Genomic DNA, 20,405 nt, shown 5'->3' on the forward strand with positions numbered 1-20,405 from the left:
CTGCCTCCTATCGTATTTTCGTTCTCTTTTCTTGTGCTGCCTTATTTTTCCTGTTAATCACTGAACTGTTTTCTCCTTCAAAAGCCCATTCCTCTCTTGCACGCATTCAGTTTATTCTCAAACATTTTACTCCTTTTCTACCTCCTCCTCATCAAAAGCAACTTGCCTTTCTGCTATTTCTAGTTTTTCCCACTGCATGTCCATCGCTCTCTCTCTCTCTCCCTCCCTCTCTCTGCTTTTTTTCTCTCACACCCTCCCCTCTTTCCTCTTCATCCTCCTTCGACAGACAGAATGCTGCAGCATCCACTGAGTAAGGTAACGTGTGTGCGAGCAAGAGTAGGGTAATTCTTGCTACCTGCTCTGCAGCTAAAAGGGTCTGTTCTCCCATCAGTTCTCTGTTATTGGATTTACCTGGAGAATACACAGAGGACAGAAAGGGTGATTTAAAGGCAGCAAAAGACTGACAGAAGGAGGCAACCATGGCCCGGCTGAACTGGTGTCTGGCAGCAGTGATAAGCTGGGGGAAGTTCCTCTTCTCTTGTTTCTTTCCATTGAGAGCTGCTAGGAGGGATAAGGTAAGGCTGCATACTGCACTGACTCACTCCGATACATACACACAAACTGGGGTCACCTTTCACAACTGATTGCGAGTGCTACCAGACAACAGCCTGTTCATTCCGACATGCTACATTTTTTATTTCATCTTTGCTGTTTCAGCCTTCCTTTACCGATAGTGGGTTTTCAGCCTCTCAGTATGTTAAAAACTGTCTTAGTACAATCTACTTTGTGAAGTCTTTTCCTGTTTCTATGTTTAGAGATTAAAAGGGCACTGCTGCAAATGGTCCCTTAGGTTTATGCTGAGTTAATGGCTGTCATTATTAAGGAAGGAGTAATTCTGTGGGTACATTGTGAACCTTTTGCATCAAATTGTTTGGTTTTGTTAGTGCAATAGAGTTTTGTGGTGTTTTAGCTTAACCAACCCCAGCATGTTAGGAGAGTGTTTGGTGATGCCTGCTAGCTTTGTAGCGTGAGATGCCTGGTCCGAAGTTAATGAGAATGGTCGGATTAGGGGTCAAGTTTTCATTATTTTGCTCATTACACGTCTCAGTGGTTTACTCAGTGCTGATGTGTCTGCAAAAAAAAAAAAAAACCTTCTGCCGCAGAACTACTGTTTTTCTCGTTCCATACACCCCACCCCCAAATTTCAATCTGTCCCAGCACACGTTCCCATCCTTCAGCTCCTGCCAAGACCATAACCCAGTGTTATTAATCCAATTTCCCCATCAGCTATCACAGCAACACATCACCATTTCTTGCTCTTTGTAGACACTTTTCCCTCATCCCCACTGATGCCCCCTTCTTCAGCTACTGTGCTTTACAACACTTAAATCTCAGTCATCAAACCAATGGCAATATCCTAACTAGGGGTGTAACAATACATAGATATAGAACGATACATTGATCAAATGATTATCGATATGATGTATTGACGCACCGTTTGCCAATTTAAGTATTCAAGCGCAAAAGATGCGAAAGAGAACTCATTTCTGTACTCATGTGCTGTGGTGAAGTTTTCTGTGCACACACATTCATTGCGTGCATAGAGTGAGTTCTTTTTCGCTTCTTTTTTTGCTTGAATGGACAAATGCAGATGAAATGTCATAATGCCCGTCTTGGCAAATATCCTAGTAAACACAGTCGGTTATGTCTTAAAGGATTAGTTCACTTCAAAATGAAAATTTCCTGATATTTTACTCACCCCTTGTCTTTCTTTTTCAGTCGAAAAGAAATAAATTTTTTTGAGGAAAACATTCCAGGATTTTTCTCCACATCATAGACTTCCATGGCAACCAAAATATTGAAGGTCCAAATGAATGCAGTTTCAAAGGGCTTCAAAGGGCGCCAGAGGCTCTGTGTGATCCCAGACGAGGAATAGGGTCTTATCTAGCGAAACGATCGGCCATTTAAAAAAAGAAAAGAAAAATGATTTATTTTTTAACCTAAATTGCTCGTCTTGCGCTGCTCTGCGACGTGGCATGGATTGCGTAATCACGCCGGAAAGGTCATGATAGACGTAGGCTGAAATACCGCCCCCTTGTTTACAAAGCGCACATGCGAAGACTAATACAAACGCACTTTAGCCAAAAAAAAGGTAAAACAACGATGTCGGACGATTTTGATGTTGATAATGGAGTGTCTTTTTGGTAAAGGGCATTTGTATTAGTCCTCCTACGTTAGCTTGGGGCGGTACTTCCGCCTACGTCTAGCGTGACCTTTCCGACGTAATTGTGCAATCCGTGGCACGTCGCAGAGCAGCACAAGATGAGCAATTTAGGTTAAAAAGTATATATATATATATTTTTTTTATGACCAATCGTTTCCCTTGATAAGACCCTATTCCTAGTCTGGGGGACCTTCAACATTTTGGTTGCCATGGAAGTCTATGATGTGGAGAAAAATCCTGGAATGTTTTCCACGCCACCCTGTAGCATTGACTTAGGCATCTTACATTGCAAACATTGCAGTTTATTGCTCTGGCCACATCTGCAGTCTTCATGCCTCCTAGCAGAAACCTATGGCATGTTCACAACAGGTGAGCAACACATCTGTCTTCTGGTGTTTTTCAGAGTCAGTAGAAAGGTCTCTTCAGTTTCCTAAATTGTTGCAACTGTGACCTTGTAACAGCTACCACCATTAAGCTGCTAGTGTCTTATGGACTGTTCCACAGGTGGGTGTAATAATTGTTTATGGTTCACTGAACAAGCATGAAAAACGTTGTTTACACCCTTTCCAATAATGATCTGTAGCTTATTTTAATTTTACAAAATTGCAGCATCCAGTATTTTTTCTTTTGCTGAGTTTATTTGATGGGATCCATTAATCTGACACTCTGAGCTCAACTATCATTAATGTCCCTTGAGCAATACATTTAACCTTAGGTTGCTCATTGGATATTGTCCCTGTTGGGTGTACTGGATAATAAAACCTCCCTTCCCCCATTCTCCTTCCTTCAACCTTCAGTAAATATCTTTCAGCTCATTCATTCCAGAACTTATTTAATTTAGTCAAAAGAGATCAAAAGACTCCATCCCAGATGTATTGATCACTCTCACTGGGGAAGAGGAGGGTTAAAAGTGGCCCAAAAAAGGGAGAAGGACTGAAATCCATGGGGATGCATGTTTATCTTTTAACCCTGAAAAAAACTGTCCATATATTAAGAGTTTTATGAAGGCTCCCACACATCTCTCCCGGCAACCACATTAGTCAATGTTGTTGTTGTTTTAATTTTTTTTAGTCCAAAGTAATTTCATGTTACATTTAATTTGTCTAAATGGTTTCCCGGCTAGTGAAACATTATATACTTTAGGCCTACACTATAAAAAAATAAGAATGCTTAAATATGTATTTTTATTTTTATATTAAAATACAATTTATTGAATAACAGTCGCATCAAAATCTCATACTGATCAATCTCATTTACTGCTTAAATTATAACTATAAAAAAAGCATATTTCTTGTAGCTTTACTGTTACAACTATTGTTCAGCTATTTTATATTATCATTACAAGTCACTTTCATTTCAGATCTTTATTCAACAAATCCTTGGTGAACACTGTGTCAGATTTAATTTAACTGAGCTGAGCACTAGGTAAGAACCAACTTGCTCACAGATCTTTGTTTGACAGGATAATGAGCCAGTCACAGTGCAGTAGAGGCACTGCCTCCTCCCACATGACTTTCAGTCTATATCTGGGCATTCCGGCCTCATATTCATGACGCACTATAGAAAGTTGGATATATACATAACTGTATATAGACAAAATGATTGACTTGAATATGATGTCAGTGAGCCATCCTGCTCCTGGATTGTGGTGATCCTTGATTAGCTAATTACCTTGATTAATTCAAGTGTGTTTGGATTGGAGCTAAACTGCTGGATGGTGGCCCTCCAGGAGCAGAACTGGACATCCCTGTTGTAGTTGGTACCAGGAAACCTTTTAGGGAAAAATACAGAAATCACAGAATATTGAATACAAAGATACTCAAGAACTATAATCAAGAAATATTGTGCCTCTGTACTGTCGGGTTCAAACTGACCATGCACTTTGGAAAGCTGTCTCCTCTTTAGGGCTGGGGGGAAAAAAGATTTTTCAATTAAAGGGTAACTTCAGTGATTTAGCATTAGGCTTTGTATCAGTAGAAACCCGTTAGTATATTCAAATTATGATACTTTCCCCCCCTCATATCCCTCTGAGACGAGAGAATTATGCACTTTATTTCTGGAAAAAAATCCTCTGACGCAAATATTGTCATTTTGCGTCATCGGAGGATTTTTTGGCCAGAGGCTAAAGACTACAGCCACTAGATGGAGCTGTTCCACATGTTATAAACCCGGCCACAGGGAGAGATCTCACGCACAGAATGTAAGACACAGACGGCCGCACGGTCCACGGACAATCATAACGGAGCACGGTGCAGAGTAAAGTGAGTGTTTCAACTTTTCAATGAATCCCTGTGATCCCAGTTTAGCTTCCATATGCGATCTGAAAACGTGCCAGACTGGCGCTTAACGTTACCTCAGCTCTGCTCAGCTCGAATGAAATCTGACACAGCTGCGTCTGTGCCGTGACTTTCGTTCGGCTCACTCACACTTTATTGAAAATACACGTTCAGTTTTTAATTGTAGTGTTATTCTCTAACTGAACAAAATGATTGTATTACTATGAAGATCAAAACGACGGTGTATGGAGTGGCCTCGTAGGGCAGCGAAGCAAGTGCATTCTGGGAGTTGTTGTCTTTCATCCACATGAGACAAAAATACATTTTCTGTCTTTTCTCCGTCTAGAAGGCAGCAAATTCAAAAATAACTTCAAATTTCTACTGCATAAATGACCCAGTTTAAATACAAAGCTTAATGCTAAATCACTGAAGTAACCCTTTAATCTTTTTTTTTTTTTTTTTTTTTATGTAGTCAAAAGCCACAAATCAATATTTTTTCCGTATTTATTTCCACAAACAATAAACATAATATCTGATTGACGTTAATCTTATTATTAGTCTTCCTCCTATTTACCTTGAGCGACACCCTGTCATTCATTCAGTGCTTAACATGGCGGATGCATGTGCGCCTTTCGGCATTCCAGACAGTTGAAGTAACTGTCACTGTTGCGATCGGGCCAGTGCTGCATGTTCACGAAAGTTATCGATATCGATATGAATACAGTAAAAGCTTTGTTGTGCAGTGTAACAGCGTCATTCACTATACGACAGTTTTGGCAAGTGCACGGTGTTATTGACAGCTTCAGCCATTATAAAGGGAGCATTCTTTCAAATGTATTTTAGTTAGGCTAGTAGTTTTAGCTCCTCTTATACTGTTGTGCTCAAATGTTTACATACCCCTTGCAGAATCTGCAAAAATGTTAATAATTTTAACAAAATAAGAGGGATCATACAAATTGCATTATTTCTTTATTTACTGTCCTGAATACGATATTTTAAATTTCATTGGCTTCCTGTCAGGTATCGTAACGATTTTAAAATCTTACTGTTAACATATACGTTTTTGGATGATATGGCTCCGCAGTATCTGGTCGATCTTTTAACACCTTACAACCAACTCGCAATCTGCAATCTTTTGTGTGGTCTCATAGCTTTTCCCAAAAAACGGCATTATTTCAGGGGTGACAGGGCTCTTATGCTCCAAAACTGTGGAATTCTCTCCCAGCAGACATTAGGGAAACAAATTCAGTCGATATTCTTAAAACATTTTATTTTAGGGTTGCTTTTACTTGATTAGTTTCTATATTATGTTGTTTGTTATATTCACAGTGTATTATCTTATTTTGTTGCGTTTGTGTAAAGCTTTTATGTAAAGCTCCTTGATAAAGCAACTTTTAAAGGCGCTAAATAAAATAAATGTATTATTGTTATACATTTTACATAAAAGATGCTTACATATAGTCCACAAGAAAAAGAAAAAAAGAGCTGAATTTCTAAAAATGACCCCGATCAAAAGTTTGTCCCTTGTTTATCCTGCAAATTCTTCCGTTTTTCAGCATCTTTTGCATATTCGAACCCTTTCTAGCAGTGACTGTATGATTTTGAGATCCATCTTTTCACACTGAGGACAATTTAGGGATTCAAAAAAAAGTTGAATAGTTGTGTCCCTCTGCTACACTGGTGGAGAATGTGGGCAGTGTGACAAGGCAGACATTTCCCTTTAAACTTGTTTTGTTTGTGGTTATTCTCGCAGGTGGAAGCCTTTCCCCCATTAGAGTCCACAGCAATGGTGATCCCACTGCAGTGCATGTGGTTAAGAAAATTAGTGTTGAAAAACTATTGCATGCTCTTCCCCGTACATACCGGATAGTGTTCAGTGTTTCCCATACATTGATTAATTTGTGGCAGCCTGCCACAATATCAACATTGAGTGCCACAAATAGATTTCAGTGCTTCCCATTCATTAACTTGACTATGGCGGCCCAAAAATATATTAAAATTTCTTATAACATAAAAATTCTTTTAATGTCATGTTTTGCGCCATTGCTATCAAACAAACTACAATCGAGAGTGCGATAAGGCTTTGTGTCCATAACAAAATACTGTCTGTTGCTTTGCACAAAGAGAAGTACACACTTTGCTCAGGCGATCAGCACATGATCAGCTCTGCGGTTCGATTCTCAAAGTGCACCAGATGATGAATTTATCATTAAAATGTACAAAATGTTCCTAACGGGGACCCCCCTAGAGGGACAGAGGTCCACCCACCACAGTTTCACAAAATCATGTGGGAACCATTGGTGTTCAACATGAACACATTGTCACTGCCATAAATGCTTTAGAGCAGCCATTCCCAAACTGTGGTCCGCGGACCACTAGTGGTCCGTGAGGGTACTGCAGGTGGGCCGTGGAAAGGCAAAATAAAATATTTTTTTACCTTCAATTTACCAGGAAATTCCCATAAAAATAAAAAGTAAAAAGAATATGTAGGTCTATATTGATATAATATTTAAATTAAATTGTCAGGTTATTGTGTTATTACTAAAATAGGCTGGTGGCGCTCGGCCGTGACATTCAATTCAGTGCCTCACTTTTTGAGGACTTGTAAACTTTAAATAATAACTCTAATAATCCCCTAAATTTGCCAAAGGTTTTGAAATGTTGACTATATCCAAGTGTTCTTATTACTGTGTAGATTTCATACTCCATTGCAAAATAAGCCCGTTGTTTAAATGATCCTGATTATGCACTTGAGTAAATAAATAAAATATAAATGTGGCAGCTGTTGTATACAGTAAACTTTCTTTTAACAAGCCTGTTGTACTGATGTGATGACCAGTTATAGTTTTAGCGCTAGTAAGCCTATTTAGAGGTGCGGATTAATTCAGGTAGGTCTGTGTGTAGACATATATTTTATTATGTGTATTATGAGGTGGTCCGCGGAATTTCTTGATTACAACTAGTGGTCCACACACACAAAAAGTTTGAAAACCCCTGCTTTAGAGGGCTGACCAGAGCGGGGCAGTTTTTTAAATTTTGATTTATTTTTATTTTTTAATTTGAAGAGTCTCTTGGGTATGGTATTTAATAGCCTTGGGTCTCAGGTAATTTTAAATGAATGTGCTTTTACCAAATGAAACTGAGAACCTGAATTATTTTAAAATATGTCACATGTTACATTATTTGTTTCATGTGTTTAACAAGATTTTATAATTTAAAACATATTATCATTCAATATACATATTAAATAATATATGACAGCATTATTATCATTATCCCCTTTGTTCTCTGTCAGTATGTGAAAATTAATCCTCCTAGTGCGTACAGCAAATTCTAGCAGTTCACATACTTTGCAATACCCGAGACGATTGAGAAATGTTCTTGTTAATATTAACACTAATATCAATGGCCTTGTCATTTGCAGTGCAACATAAAGCCTGTGGGCAGTTTATTGACTTTGAATTGGTCACCCACACGGAAAAATTAAATCCTGTTTTATTTTATCCCCAAAATTACATTCATTTTACATTTTGAATGTATTCATTTATTTATTTATTATTATTATTACTTGACCATATTCTGTTTTGTTTCTTGTATTTTTTTCTGGATTATTCTGTTCATGATTTAATTATCAGAAACAGTGGTAATTAAATTAATTCATAAAACTTATTTTAATCAATTCTTTAAAATGTTTATGAAAATATAATTCTCTTACAACAAACTTTTTCTGGCTAAAACATGGATTAAATATTATAGATTGTGATATTAAAAATAATGTTTTATGATGATTTTGAAAAGCTATAAAAATTTCTTTATAATCCATAATTACAGTCAAAATCAAACCAAAAGTGTAACCAAAGTATTAGTGTATATTTGACAGAAATCTCCCCCTATACCCTTGAATAGGGCACTATTTGAGGGGACAGCCATTTGTAGTGGTATCCGAAACCATAGTGTACGTTATCGAGTGCACTCATTCAATCCCACAATGCACTGCAATAACATGTGTACGAGTATACATACAAGACAAACATAATGAGAGACAGGTGCAAATTATACATAACCCCTTACCGGAAGGTGCATCCTTGCGTGTAACTGATATTCCAACTGTTGAGGGAGGGATGGGGCTTTGGGGGAAGGTGCAGAGTTGGTGACAGACAGGGACCAGGAGGAGCCAGTAGAGGGAGACACCATGGCAGAGCCGACTGCGGCACAGGAGCCAGGGAGGAGCTTTGGCTGACGTTCCGGGCTGAACCTGGGGGCTGACTGACAGAAGCGGAGCCAAAAGAAATGGAGACCCAAGCGGAGCTGAGAGGCAGACAGACCAGAGAGATGTCCATGACCCGGAAGCTCAAGGTGAAGACATGGTTCTGGAGGCTTGAGGTGACGCTGGGGAATTCATAACACTGTGCTGAGATGGGGACTTGGGAGGAAACTGGATCCGCCGACCACGTTTCTATAAGGCAGTGGTCTGATCCTGGCCCTGGAATGGACTGTGTATTGTGCATAGACTCCGGGATCGACATGATAGCTGGCTCTGGCTCCAGGATGGACTTGGTGGCTGCCTCTGGCTCCAAGACTGAGAGAAAGAAACTGCTGTGCAGGAGCACCCACTCTTAATACTCAAGGTCCTTTGCTTGAGGAATTGCACTTCTGGTAAAGTTCATTATTTTAATTCTTATATGTTGGTTGGTTCTTCTGTAACGATAGTGGACAAAGACAAAGAAGATTCAAGAACTTAATTATTACCTAAACACTCAGGAGAACATAGGATAAACACTACCACAACTGAACACAACATTGAGTATAAATGCACAACAAAAATAATGAGAGACAGGTGCAAATCATACGTAACCATAAGAACAAACAAGGACATAATCAAAGCAGGGAAACAGGAAATAAAGGAAACAAAACAGAATATCAAAAAAGAGTCCATAATTTTGACAGTGCTTACAACAGGGGAAAAAAACAGCTCATGCATATTGGTTCTGCTAATTTTAAAACTCATAACTCCATAAATGTTATCTCTGGAAAAACAACACTACCCATTTTGCTTTTTAGTAAAAAAAATTGCATCCGGCATTTGCTGGTGTTTAAAATAATGCGTAGTCTTAACAGTAGTCTATTCTGAGTGAGAATTCCTAATATGCATTTAGTTGCACAGAAATGTTAACAGAGCATCAACTTCCAGTCAGACAAGTCTGTTCAGTTAATATACCTCTTTGAAAGAGACAATAGCTTTCAATCCTGTGTTCCTTTTTAAAACTGCCAGATGCTTTAGTGATGGGTTGGTCTGGGAATTCAGGCAAGCTAAGCAGGGGATGCCACGGGAAAGGAAAGAGAGTAGTGAAAGATAGAGTAGAGGGGCAATGAAAAATTTAAGTAGCGTTAGCAGAGACATAATCAAGCAGGCAAGATGGAAGAAAGCGAGGCCTTGCAGAGAAGGGAGGAGGGAAACAGAAAAGGGATCTAAACATTGGGGGTGGGCTGTGTTGCTTGAAAGAGAACTGCACTTGAATAAGATAGAATAAGATAGACAAAGAGGGGAGGGAGGGTGGAATAATAGTGTGAAAGAAAAGGAGAACACACAGCTGTGTTTCCTTGCGTTTCCCATCATGGATCTCCTAAACCACCTATGGATGTTGAACAGAATACATGGGATTTCCGTCAAATATTTTAATCTGATTCAGAAGAATTTTGACCTCTTCAGAATGCCATCATTATCTATTGGGTTGCCATTAGCACAGGAATGGAACCTGGTTCTGCATGCATTGTCATCCTCCCAATAACATGAATGGCCAACATTAATGAATAAATACACACTTCTAATAAATTTGTGGTCTATAGCAACAGCTTTCTAAAGAGGGGGTCAGAGAGCAGTCAGAATCACAAATAATACAGCTCCCCTAGATCCTGATAGTATTTCAACACATATTCCATACAGTTGCAAACTAAATGATCAACCCCCGGAGACTGTAATACTTTACAAATGTAAGGTTTTTTTTAAAGATACATATTTTTAATTGAATCTATAAAAGTTTATAGTGCCAAATTAAAAGTGATAATGTCAATATACACCAATAATAATGTATTGGTCCTCCTATTGTGTTGGTCCTCCTTTTGCTGTCAGCCCTGACCTGTCAAGGCATGGACTCTATTAGACCCCTGAAGGTGTCCTGTAAGTTGCGAGGTGGGGCCTCCATGGATTAAACTTGTTCAGCACATCCCACAGATGCTCGATTGGATTGAGATCTGGGGAATTCTGAGGCCAAGTCAACACCTCAAACTCGTTGTTGTGCTCCTCAAACCATTCCTGAACCATTTGTGACGCTGGACCAAAAAAACAGTCATAAGTTGTACGGGTATATTTGTGGCAATAGCCAACATGGTCTGCAACAATGCTTAGGTAGGTGGTAAGTGTCAAAGTAACATCCACATGGAAGGCAGGATCCAAGGTTTCCCAGCAGAACATTGGCCAAATCATCACACTGCCTCGGTCGTCTTGCCTTCTTCCCATAGTACTTCCCCTAGTGCCATGTGTTCCCCAGGTAAGCAACGCACATGCACCCGGCCATCCACGTGATATAAAAGAACATGATTCATCAGACCATGTTCCATTGCTCCGTGGTCCAGTTCTGATGCTCACGTGCCCACTGGGGACAGGGGTCAGCATGGGGACCCTGACTGGTCTGCGACTATTCAGCCCCATACGGAACACACTGCGATACACTGTGTGTTCTGACACCTTTCTACCAGAACCAGCATTAACTTCTTGAGCAATTTGAGCTACAGTCGTTTGAAGTAAACGCAACATTTTTCAACTTTCTGCTAAGATATATGTGACTTTTTTGCAACGAAAATGCGGGGATTATGAAATCATGCAAGCCCCGCATATTTTGAGCACGGAAATCTGCAATTTATGCGACGAAAGTGCGGCGTATTTGAAAAAATGGGGCCCCTGCATAAATATGTAGACTTTGCCTGATTATGCATTGAATTATGCGATCGCATAATCGCGTTTTTCTGGAGGGACTGAATAGCGATAGTGCCCCCTAGCGTATAACACTAAAAACACGGAAGCACAGGAAATGTTTCTGTTTGGCAGGGAAGCGTTTTCTCACAAATAACGGAAAAATTCCTTGTTTGGCGGGGAAAGAGTTAAAGGGTTAGTTCACCCAAAAATGAAAATGATGTCATTAATTACTCACCCTCATGTCGTTCGACACCCGTAAGACCTCCGTTCATCTTCGGAACACAAATGAAGATATTTTAGTGTAAAGCTGATGGATGAGAAAGGCCTCAGATAGGCCTCCATTGGCATTCAGAACATTCACGCTCACAAGACCCATAAAAGGCACTTAAAACGTCGTTACAAAGTCCATCTCAGAAGACGCGCCGTATCTAAGCTGTTGAATTCTACATTGACCGTGCTTTAGGTCTCGGCGTAGTGCTCAAAATGGGTCTAAAGTGTGCATTTCATGGATTCCCGAACGGCGGCGCTACGTCATATTCTCGCGCATGGTGCTTCGTGAGTTCACGGCAGAGGCCAAAACGCAAAACAAGGACGTGTTGAATAAAGTCGTTATTTAGATTTTTTTTTTGCAAACAAAAACTATTGTCATCGCTTCGTAAAATTATTGTAGAGCCACTGTAGTGAGATGGACTTTGTAACAACGTTTTTAGTGCCTTTTACGGGTCTTGTGAGTGTGAATGTACTGAATGCCAAAGGAGGCCTATCTGAAGCCTTTCTCAGCCATCAGCTTTCAACAAAAATATCTTCATTTGTGTTCCGAAGACGAACGGAGGTCTTACGGGTGTCGAACGACATGAGGGTGGGTAATTAATGACATCATTTTACTTTTTGGGTGAACTAACCCTTTAAGCTTGGTTCAGGGATCAGTCGTAGAACATTCTTGAGTGGCCTGTAAAGTTTTCAGATTTAAATCTGATTGAAAATATTATTAATATGATAATATAAAGCAGAGGAAATGTGAAAACCAAAGATTATCAGTGATCTGGAAGCTTTTCAATCAAGGAATGGGACAAAATTGAGAAAGAGGTGACAGATGCTTCTGAACACTTAATGGCAGCGTTCATTGGCGGTTATAAAGAATAAAATATTCTGCACAAAATGTTGTATTTTTTTTTTTTTTTCATCAACTTTAAATTCTTAAAATCACTCAAATGTGCAGTAATACAATTTCAATAATAGTTTACTGATGCCTTTGTTGGATTGTTTTCATAAAATGTTCTCGGCAGCAGTGATCTTGTCTTGCAGGTCAAGGGGGTTGAATCATTTTGATTGCAACTGTATACTCAAGTGTTAGGATGAGAGGACATATGCTAAATATGCTAGATAAAAGGCATTGTAAGATGCAATGTGCAGGAAAGCCTTGACTATATTCAAAATAGCATGGATATAATCACAATAAAATATTAAGGTCAGTTTTTTAAGAATTAAGAAAATACATATGGTGGCATTTTTCCACTTGAAGATCTACTGACAGAGATTGCTATGCAACAAAATGGGAGATGCTTTCATCTACACATTTTAAAGTGTAATTAAAGCTTTTTTAATGGAATATTATACAAAGCATTTAGTCGATATAGCTCTTTTAAGCTAAAACAGACCTTTGTGCTTACAGTGACTCAAGCATTTCTTTTATAGTTTTGTTTGTCTATATGAATTATGGAGTGAGAGGGTAGCTGTCTTTAAGATATTTTTGTTCTGTTCAGCTCGTGTATAATTTAATCTGCTGGTTGCTGTTTGCAGAACACAGAGTGCTCTCAGTCCAGCCTTGGAGGGAGCCAGGGTCGCAGGGCAAGAAAAGATACAGATTATTTCCAACACCTCATCCAGCCACTGCTAATTATTAGACATGATTAACCAGTCCAAATTTGTCAACCGATAAAGATCTTGGACTAGTCTCTTTTGCTATTTGCATGTGTTTTTAAGTACTGTGGTTTAAAAACATGCAGTAAGCTGTGAAAGACAACAAATTTTGCTATATGTGCATGCTGTCAGAGAGACTTGGATTTCTCAAAGCTGCTCCACACAAACTGTTATAATTTACATGTGTGGAGCCCGTCTCACACTACATCTCTGCATATGCTGTGAGTTTGGGTTGCTTACAACATTTATTTGGGAACGCAACGTGGACCATTTCATCAGATTTGTAAAGTACGCCACTATGCTTCCAAACATGCAAACTCTTGTTCATCGCAATTACAAGATAAAAGTTTAAATCATCATTTTTTAGTTTGCATTTCTGATGTCCACAAATACCTATTCAAGAAATTAAAGTGGCTGTAGCATTTCTATCAGAAAGAAGTGGCCAAATATTAAAGATTAAGTGAACATATGAATTAAATGTTGTTTGGCCAATATTTGATCATGTTATATGTGTAACAACAATAATCACCAGGCTGTTGGCGCCATCTGCAGGTATTTGTTATAATACATGATGTACGATGATTGTTTATATTATGTATATTATGTATTTTAACAGTGTTGTTCTATTTTTTTTTACTTGATTAATCGTCAAAAATAATCGACCATTAACAAAATAATCGTTAGTGACAGTTAGTTGAACCTAGAAATGGTTAATTAGTACTCCACTTCATCAGCACTAGAACTTCATAACTGTCAGCTGTTGTCGCGTCTGTTATTGTCACTGTCTTTTTTTGTTTTGTTTTTTTTACATTTATGTCTATTGTGGTTTTGTTTTTAATAGTAAATGTATTTATTGTTTAATAAACTGTGTAGGCTTTTCCCTCATTATTTTTAATAGTATTATTATTACTTTATTAATTTTAACTTTTGTGTATTTTTAATAATATCTGTTTTAGGGTGAATTATAACATTCTGTCCAGGGACTAAAGATGAAAATGAATACCCTCAGGCTATTACTGAAATGTTTATTAATGTGTACTTGTAGTACTCCTGTCCTGAAAAGAAGTATATAAAGTTAAAGAAGAACGCTGATGCGATGGCTTCTGTGATGGTTTCAGTGATGGTTTCAGTGGTGGTGTATTTACCATGAATGAATATAGGCTATACACTAACAAAAGTAACAGCGTACTTGATAGCCTACATTAACTAGGCTACATTTAGGCTATTGGACATCAATTTCTAGTCAATTACAAAGAATTATCCTTTTTACAATTCCAATTGTCACTGTTAAATCACATTTCTCACATCACAGAAATAAGCAAATAGAATCAATTGTATTCACTTCAGTACATAACATTCTCCATGCATCGTATCCAAATGCTTCAGTTCATACAGACACGGCCAGTAATGTCACTCAATTACTCATAGCCTACTTGAAAAAGTACTAAATTCACTGAGTACATACATCAAAATAAAGTATAACATTTTCAAGAGCATTAAACATCTTAGTTACCTCATTACATTATGAAATTAACGATGCAACATACAGATCAATTAATATGCCAAACATGCGCTCCCTCCTATAGCATTCTCAATATAACACAAACAAACCTTCTAAATCACCATTAAACTCAATAACATTCATGTATAATGATGGTATGTGATGAGCAGTTTGTTTTAATGTTACCTGATAAGAAGTAAAGTTAAAGAAGAACACTGATGCGATGGCTTCTGTGATGGTGCCTTATCATGAATGCATGCCATGATTGAGCGCATCACTGGCGCACTCTAGTCTACAGAAACGTGCGATGACGTCAGCACGCAGGTAAGCAAAACTAACATAACTAATTAAATGTACAGTAACTTATGCTGCCTTCACGTGCTCTCTGAATTATTGTAATTACTAGTTTCCTAGGTAAAAAAAAAAAAAACTGCACATGAATGCCCTTAGAAGTCACTCACTCAGAAGTGGGAATTACGAGATTTCCGATAGCACGTGAAGGAAGCAACAGTCAGGGCCGGACTGGCCATCGGGAGCACCAGGTGAATTCCCGGTGGCCAGGCAACTGATTTTGCCCACTGCCCTCTTCTTATTTTTCTACTTTTCTTTTATATATATATATATATATATATATATATATATATATATATATATATATATATATATATATATATATATATATATATATATATATATATATATATATATATATATATATATATATATATATTATTTAAAATATATAATGTTTTAATTATATAATTGGCCCATTGCATTAAAGTGATCCCCGAACTCAGCATTCGACAATAAATCGATAATAAATCATGAAATGGTTAGTCTTGACTGGCAACGATTCAGCTCGCGTGAGCTCCGCGCGTCCGCCAAACCGTTTCAAGAAATAATCATGTGACAGACTCGAGTAAGCGGCCCGGCGGAGCATTGAGGGAAAGCTTTGAAAGAAGAAGGAGCGAAATAGCAAAATTACTGACAGGGCTTCAAATGCAGGTCAGTTTGTTTCCCCTGTAATAGGCTACTATGGTTTTGTCTTCTTTAATGTAGCTACTACTGCAAGCTAATGTTAGCAATAGCACTCCATTACTATCGTCATTCAAAAAACTATGCTAAATGGCATCACCATCTGTTTTAAAGTTACAGTAGTAATTTAGCAGACAGATATTCACATCGATTTATACGTTTGGAGGGAGCTAGGGCAGACAACAACACAAAAAATATTAGTTGCTAATGCAATAACTTGTTCAGTATTAGGATTTTTCTATAAAGATATTGTCATTATGTATTTATTATTGTAGGCCTACTAATTTGGACATTTAAGCTATTTAGAATTTTTTTAAATATTTGCATAAAATAAACAAATTACACTTTTTTTTGCAACACCATTTAAGCACTATTATAAATTAAATAACATATATCTATCTAATAATGAAATCAAAGGGAAATTTTACAAACATAAACATTACTTAACATGTCAATGTATCACATACTGTCCCTGTTAAAAAATGAATAAAGAAAACCTTCAGTATTTCTAACAGTATTGTTTCTATGTTGAGTGTTTGCTATGCGGGCTTATTTCATATGCACACCGATGTCAAAACCATGATTCATCACAGGTCAGATCACCTTTTGTTTGTATGGTGCTTTACACAATGCAATGTAGGCCTGCAATACAGTTTCGAAGTGGCTTTGCAGTGGTAAACGGGATAATGATTAGTGACGCAACAGATTCATTTCAGCTGTAAATCAGTGGGGAAAAAAGCTTGCGTAGTTCGTGTGTTAATAAGGCTAGGTTAAGTGATATTGTAAGGTTCATCAATTATGAAACAAGTTAAATTAATTTCTCTCTCTGTATTCCCTATACAACCTAGGGTCATAGGGCTGGAGCCATCCCAGTTTCTTTAGGCCAGAGGCAGGGGCTCTTACACAATCACACACAGGCAATTATGACTCTCCAATTCACCTAAACTGCATGTCTTGGACTCTGGGGGAGTACCCAGAGGAAACCCACACTGACATGGTAAGGACATGCAAACTCCACACAGAAAGGACTGTTGGCTCAGTGCTTCCCCCAATTCATCTATAAAGATACTCAAAAAATAAGTTCTGATTCATTTCTGTTTAATGATAGTGCAAAGTACATTAATTATGAAATCACTTAAAGTCAATTATAGTTGTAAGTAGGTAAAAAATACCTGTTTTTATGCAGAGTCAATTAAAGGGGAACTAAACCCTAAAACAACTTTTTTTAGTTAATGATCTACAAGACTGGGGCTTTATTAGTGCTGTTCATTGATTCGAGTAAATATTTTGACATTTGGGTATAAAGTGTTTTAATTCTACAATATATGGTGTTAAAACCGGTAGTGCTGCTCTCTTTAAGGTTGAACGGTGGCTACTGCAGTTTTATTTTCCTATTGGACGTTGATGGTCATCGTGACTGTTGTGATGTTCGTGGGATGGTAAGGAAGAAGACAAGGGGTCGGCTTACTGGAACTCGTGGGGGTTTTATTAACTCAGTTTTACTCAGGTTATAATAGCGTGCACTTCGCACAAACATAAAGGTTTCTCATACAGTATCATAAATTCTCAATCGTCGGTTTCTCTCTAGCAGTTCCTCTCTGCTTCCTCCCCCAGCCGAGTTCCAGTCTGTCTCTCCGTCTCCAGCTCTCTCTCTTTCTCTCCCATTTCCTCCCGATCTATGTACTCTCTCCACGCCAATTACTGCAACAAGAGACAGGTGTTCATCATTTGTGCTTGATCCACTTACGTGCCGCTCGTCCTCTGACTCTCTCTCCCGTCACAGACTTTGCTAAACCACGCCCCCCCCCCCCCCCCCCATTTCTGGAAAGGAAGTCAGCCACAACCATCTGCGCCCCCGGCCTGTGGACCACCTTTAACTTAAACGGCTGTAAAGCTAGATACCAACGGGTGATCCGCGCGTTGGTATCCTTCATGCGGTGGAGCCACTGCAGAGGGGCGTGGTCCGAACAGAGGGTGAACTCCCTTCCCAGGAGATAATACCGGAGGGTGAGCATGGCCCATCGAGATTGCCAAACACTCCTTTTCTATGGTGCTGTACATCGTCTCTCTCTTTGAGAGCTTGCGACTGATGTACAGCACCGGCCGCTCCTCACCCTCCCTCTCCTGGGTTAGGACTGCCCCCAGCCCCCTGTCCGACGCGTCAGTCTGCAACATAAAAGGGAGAGAAAAATCAGGTGACTGTAAGAGCGGCCCGCCACATAGAGCAGCCTTCACCTGGGTAAAAGCCTGCTGGCACAGCTCTGACCACTGGACCGGGTCTGGCGCTTCCTTTTTAGTGAGGTCAGTCAGCGGGCTGGTGAGGTCCGAATAATTAGGAACGAATCTCCTATAGTATCCTGCCAGCCCCAAGAACTGCCTCGCCTCCTTTTTGGTCTTGGGTCTCGGGCAGGTCGCAACTGCAGCGGTCTTGTCAATTTGTGGACGCACCTGCCCATGACCCAAGTGGAAACCCAGATACCTCACCTCCACGTGCCCAATCGCACACTTCTTCGGGTTGGCCGTCAGCCCGGCCACCCTCAGCGACCTCAGGACCGCGCGCACGTGCTTCATATGCCACTGCCAATCGTTACTATAGATGATAATATCATCCAAGTAGGCAGCGGCATATGCAGTGTGCGGCCGGAGAATTTTATCCATGAGTCGCTGAAACGTGGCCGGAGCCCCGAACAACCCGAACGGAAGCGTAACAAAAAACGGCGTCGTGAAGGCTGTTTTTTCTTTAGATAGAGGCGTTAAGGGGATCTGCCAATATCCCTTCGTCAAATCCAGTGTCGAATAAAATCGAGCGGAACCCAGCCGATCGAGCAACTCGTCAAACCTTGGCATTGGATATGCGTCGAACTTCGACACAGCGTTCACCTTGCGATAGTCCATACAGAACCGGACCGAGCCGTCCGTTTTAGGTACCAAAACTATCGGGCTGGCCCAGTCACTGTATGACTCTTCTATTACTCCCATGTCTAGCATTGCCTCTAATTCGTCCTGAACCACCTTTTTTTTGTGTTCTGGCAAATGATAGGGCCGGCTGCGAACTGTCACACCCGGCTCCGTCTCAATGTGGTGCTGAATGAGGTCGGTTCGGCCGGGTAGGGGCGAGAACACATCAGAAAAACTTTTCTGCAACTGGGCTATGTCAGTGAGCTGCAAGGGCGAGAGATGATCTCCCCCCGGGGCCAGTGCGATAGATGTGCTTTTTGTGCTCGCCTCTGGCCCGAGATCATCCTCCCCTCTCACCGCCGTTGCTAGCATCACTGACTCCACCTCGCTCCATTTTTTTTAGGAGGTTAAGGTGGTATATTTGATGCGCTCCGCTCCTATCCGACCGAATTACCTCATAATCGAGATCCCCCACTCGCCGTGTGACCACAAAAGGCCCTTGCCACTTGGCGAGTAATTTTGAGCTAGAAGTTGGGAGTAATATAAGCACTTTATCTCCCGGTGCAAATTCGCGGAGTTTAGTTCCCCTGTCATAAAGCCGGCTTTGTTTGTCCTGAGCCAGTAACAAATTCTCCATAGATAGCCGCCCCAATGTGTGGAGTTTTGTTCTCAGGTCCATGACATACTGAATTTAGTTTTTCGCTGGCGAAGGTCCGTCCTCCCAAGCTTCGCTGAGAACGTCTAACACCCCGCGGGGCTGACGTCCATAGAGGAGCGCGAACGGGGAAAACCCCGTGGAGGCTTGCGGGACCTAGCGCACGGCAAACAACAGGGGATCCAACCATCTATCCCAATTTTTGGCGTCTTCCTGTACGAACTTTCGAATCATTGTCTTCAACGTGCGATTAAATCGTTCCACCAAGCCGTCCGTTTGTGGGTGATAAACGCTGGTGCGAATCGATTTAATGCCCAATAATTCATAAAGTTCGCGTAGTGTACGTGACATAAACGCCGTGCCCTGATCAGTGAGGATCTCTTTCGGGATCCCCACTCGGGAGATTAATCGAAACAACGCATCCGCAACACTTTTAGCCGAAATGCTGCGGAGGGCAATTGCTTCGGGATATCGTGTTGCATAATCCACCAGGACTAATGCAAAACGATGCCCTCGTGCAGATCGTTCTAATGGTCCGATGAGGTCCATACCAATTCTCTCGAAGGGGACCTGCATCAATGGAAGAGGGCGCAATGGCGCTTTTGGTACGGCCGGCGGATTTACCAGCTGACATTCACGACACGACACGCACCACCTGCGCACATTCTCGTGAATGCCCGGCCAAAAGAACCGGACCATTAAACGATTCAGCTTGCCCTAAATGCCCTGCCATCGAATTAGAGTGAGCCGCCTGGAAAAGCATTTCCCGACGGCTCTTCGGAACTAACAACTGAGTTGTATCCTGTTTTGTCTGAGTGTCTTGGACCACTCGATACAACCTGTCTTTTATTATGGCAAAATAAGGATAAGAGACCGGTTGGTCAGGGTGGATGAACTGACCGTCAATCGCTCTGACCTGAGCA

At 40.1% G+C, this 20,405-nt stretch overlaps 1 protein-coding gene across 1 annotated transcript in view; it reads left to right on the forward strand.

Moving 5' to 3' along the window:
* Positions 1–479: 479 nt before the first annotated feature.
* Positions 480–20,405, forward strand: part of tns1a (tensin 1a) — a gene marked incomplete at its 5' end in the record, with an annotated part of 114,394 nt that continues 94,468 nt past the window's right edge. Inside the window, one exon of the mRNA XM_079841012.1 lies at positions 480–575. Within this exon, the coding sequence (XP_079697138.1) occupies positions 480–575 (96 nt within the window). The remainder of the gene's footprint in view (positions 576–20,405) is intronic.

Source organism: Gobio gobio (assembly GCF_949357685.1).
Source record: "Gobio gobio genome assembly, chromosome: 17".
In the NCBI taxonomy this organism is placed as follows: Eukaryota; Metazoa; Chordata; class Actinopteri; order Cypriniformes; family Gobionidae; genus Gobio; species Gobio gobio.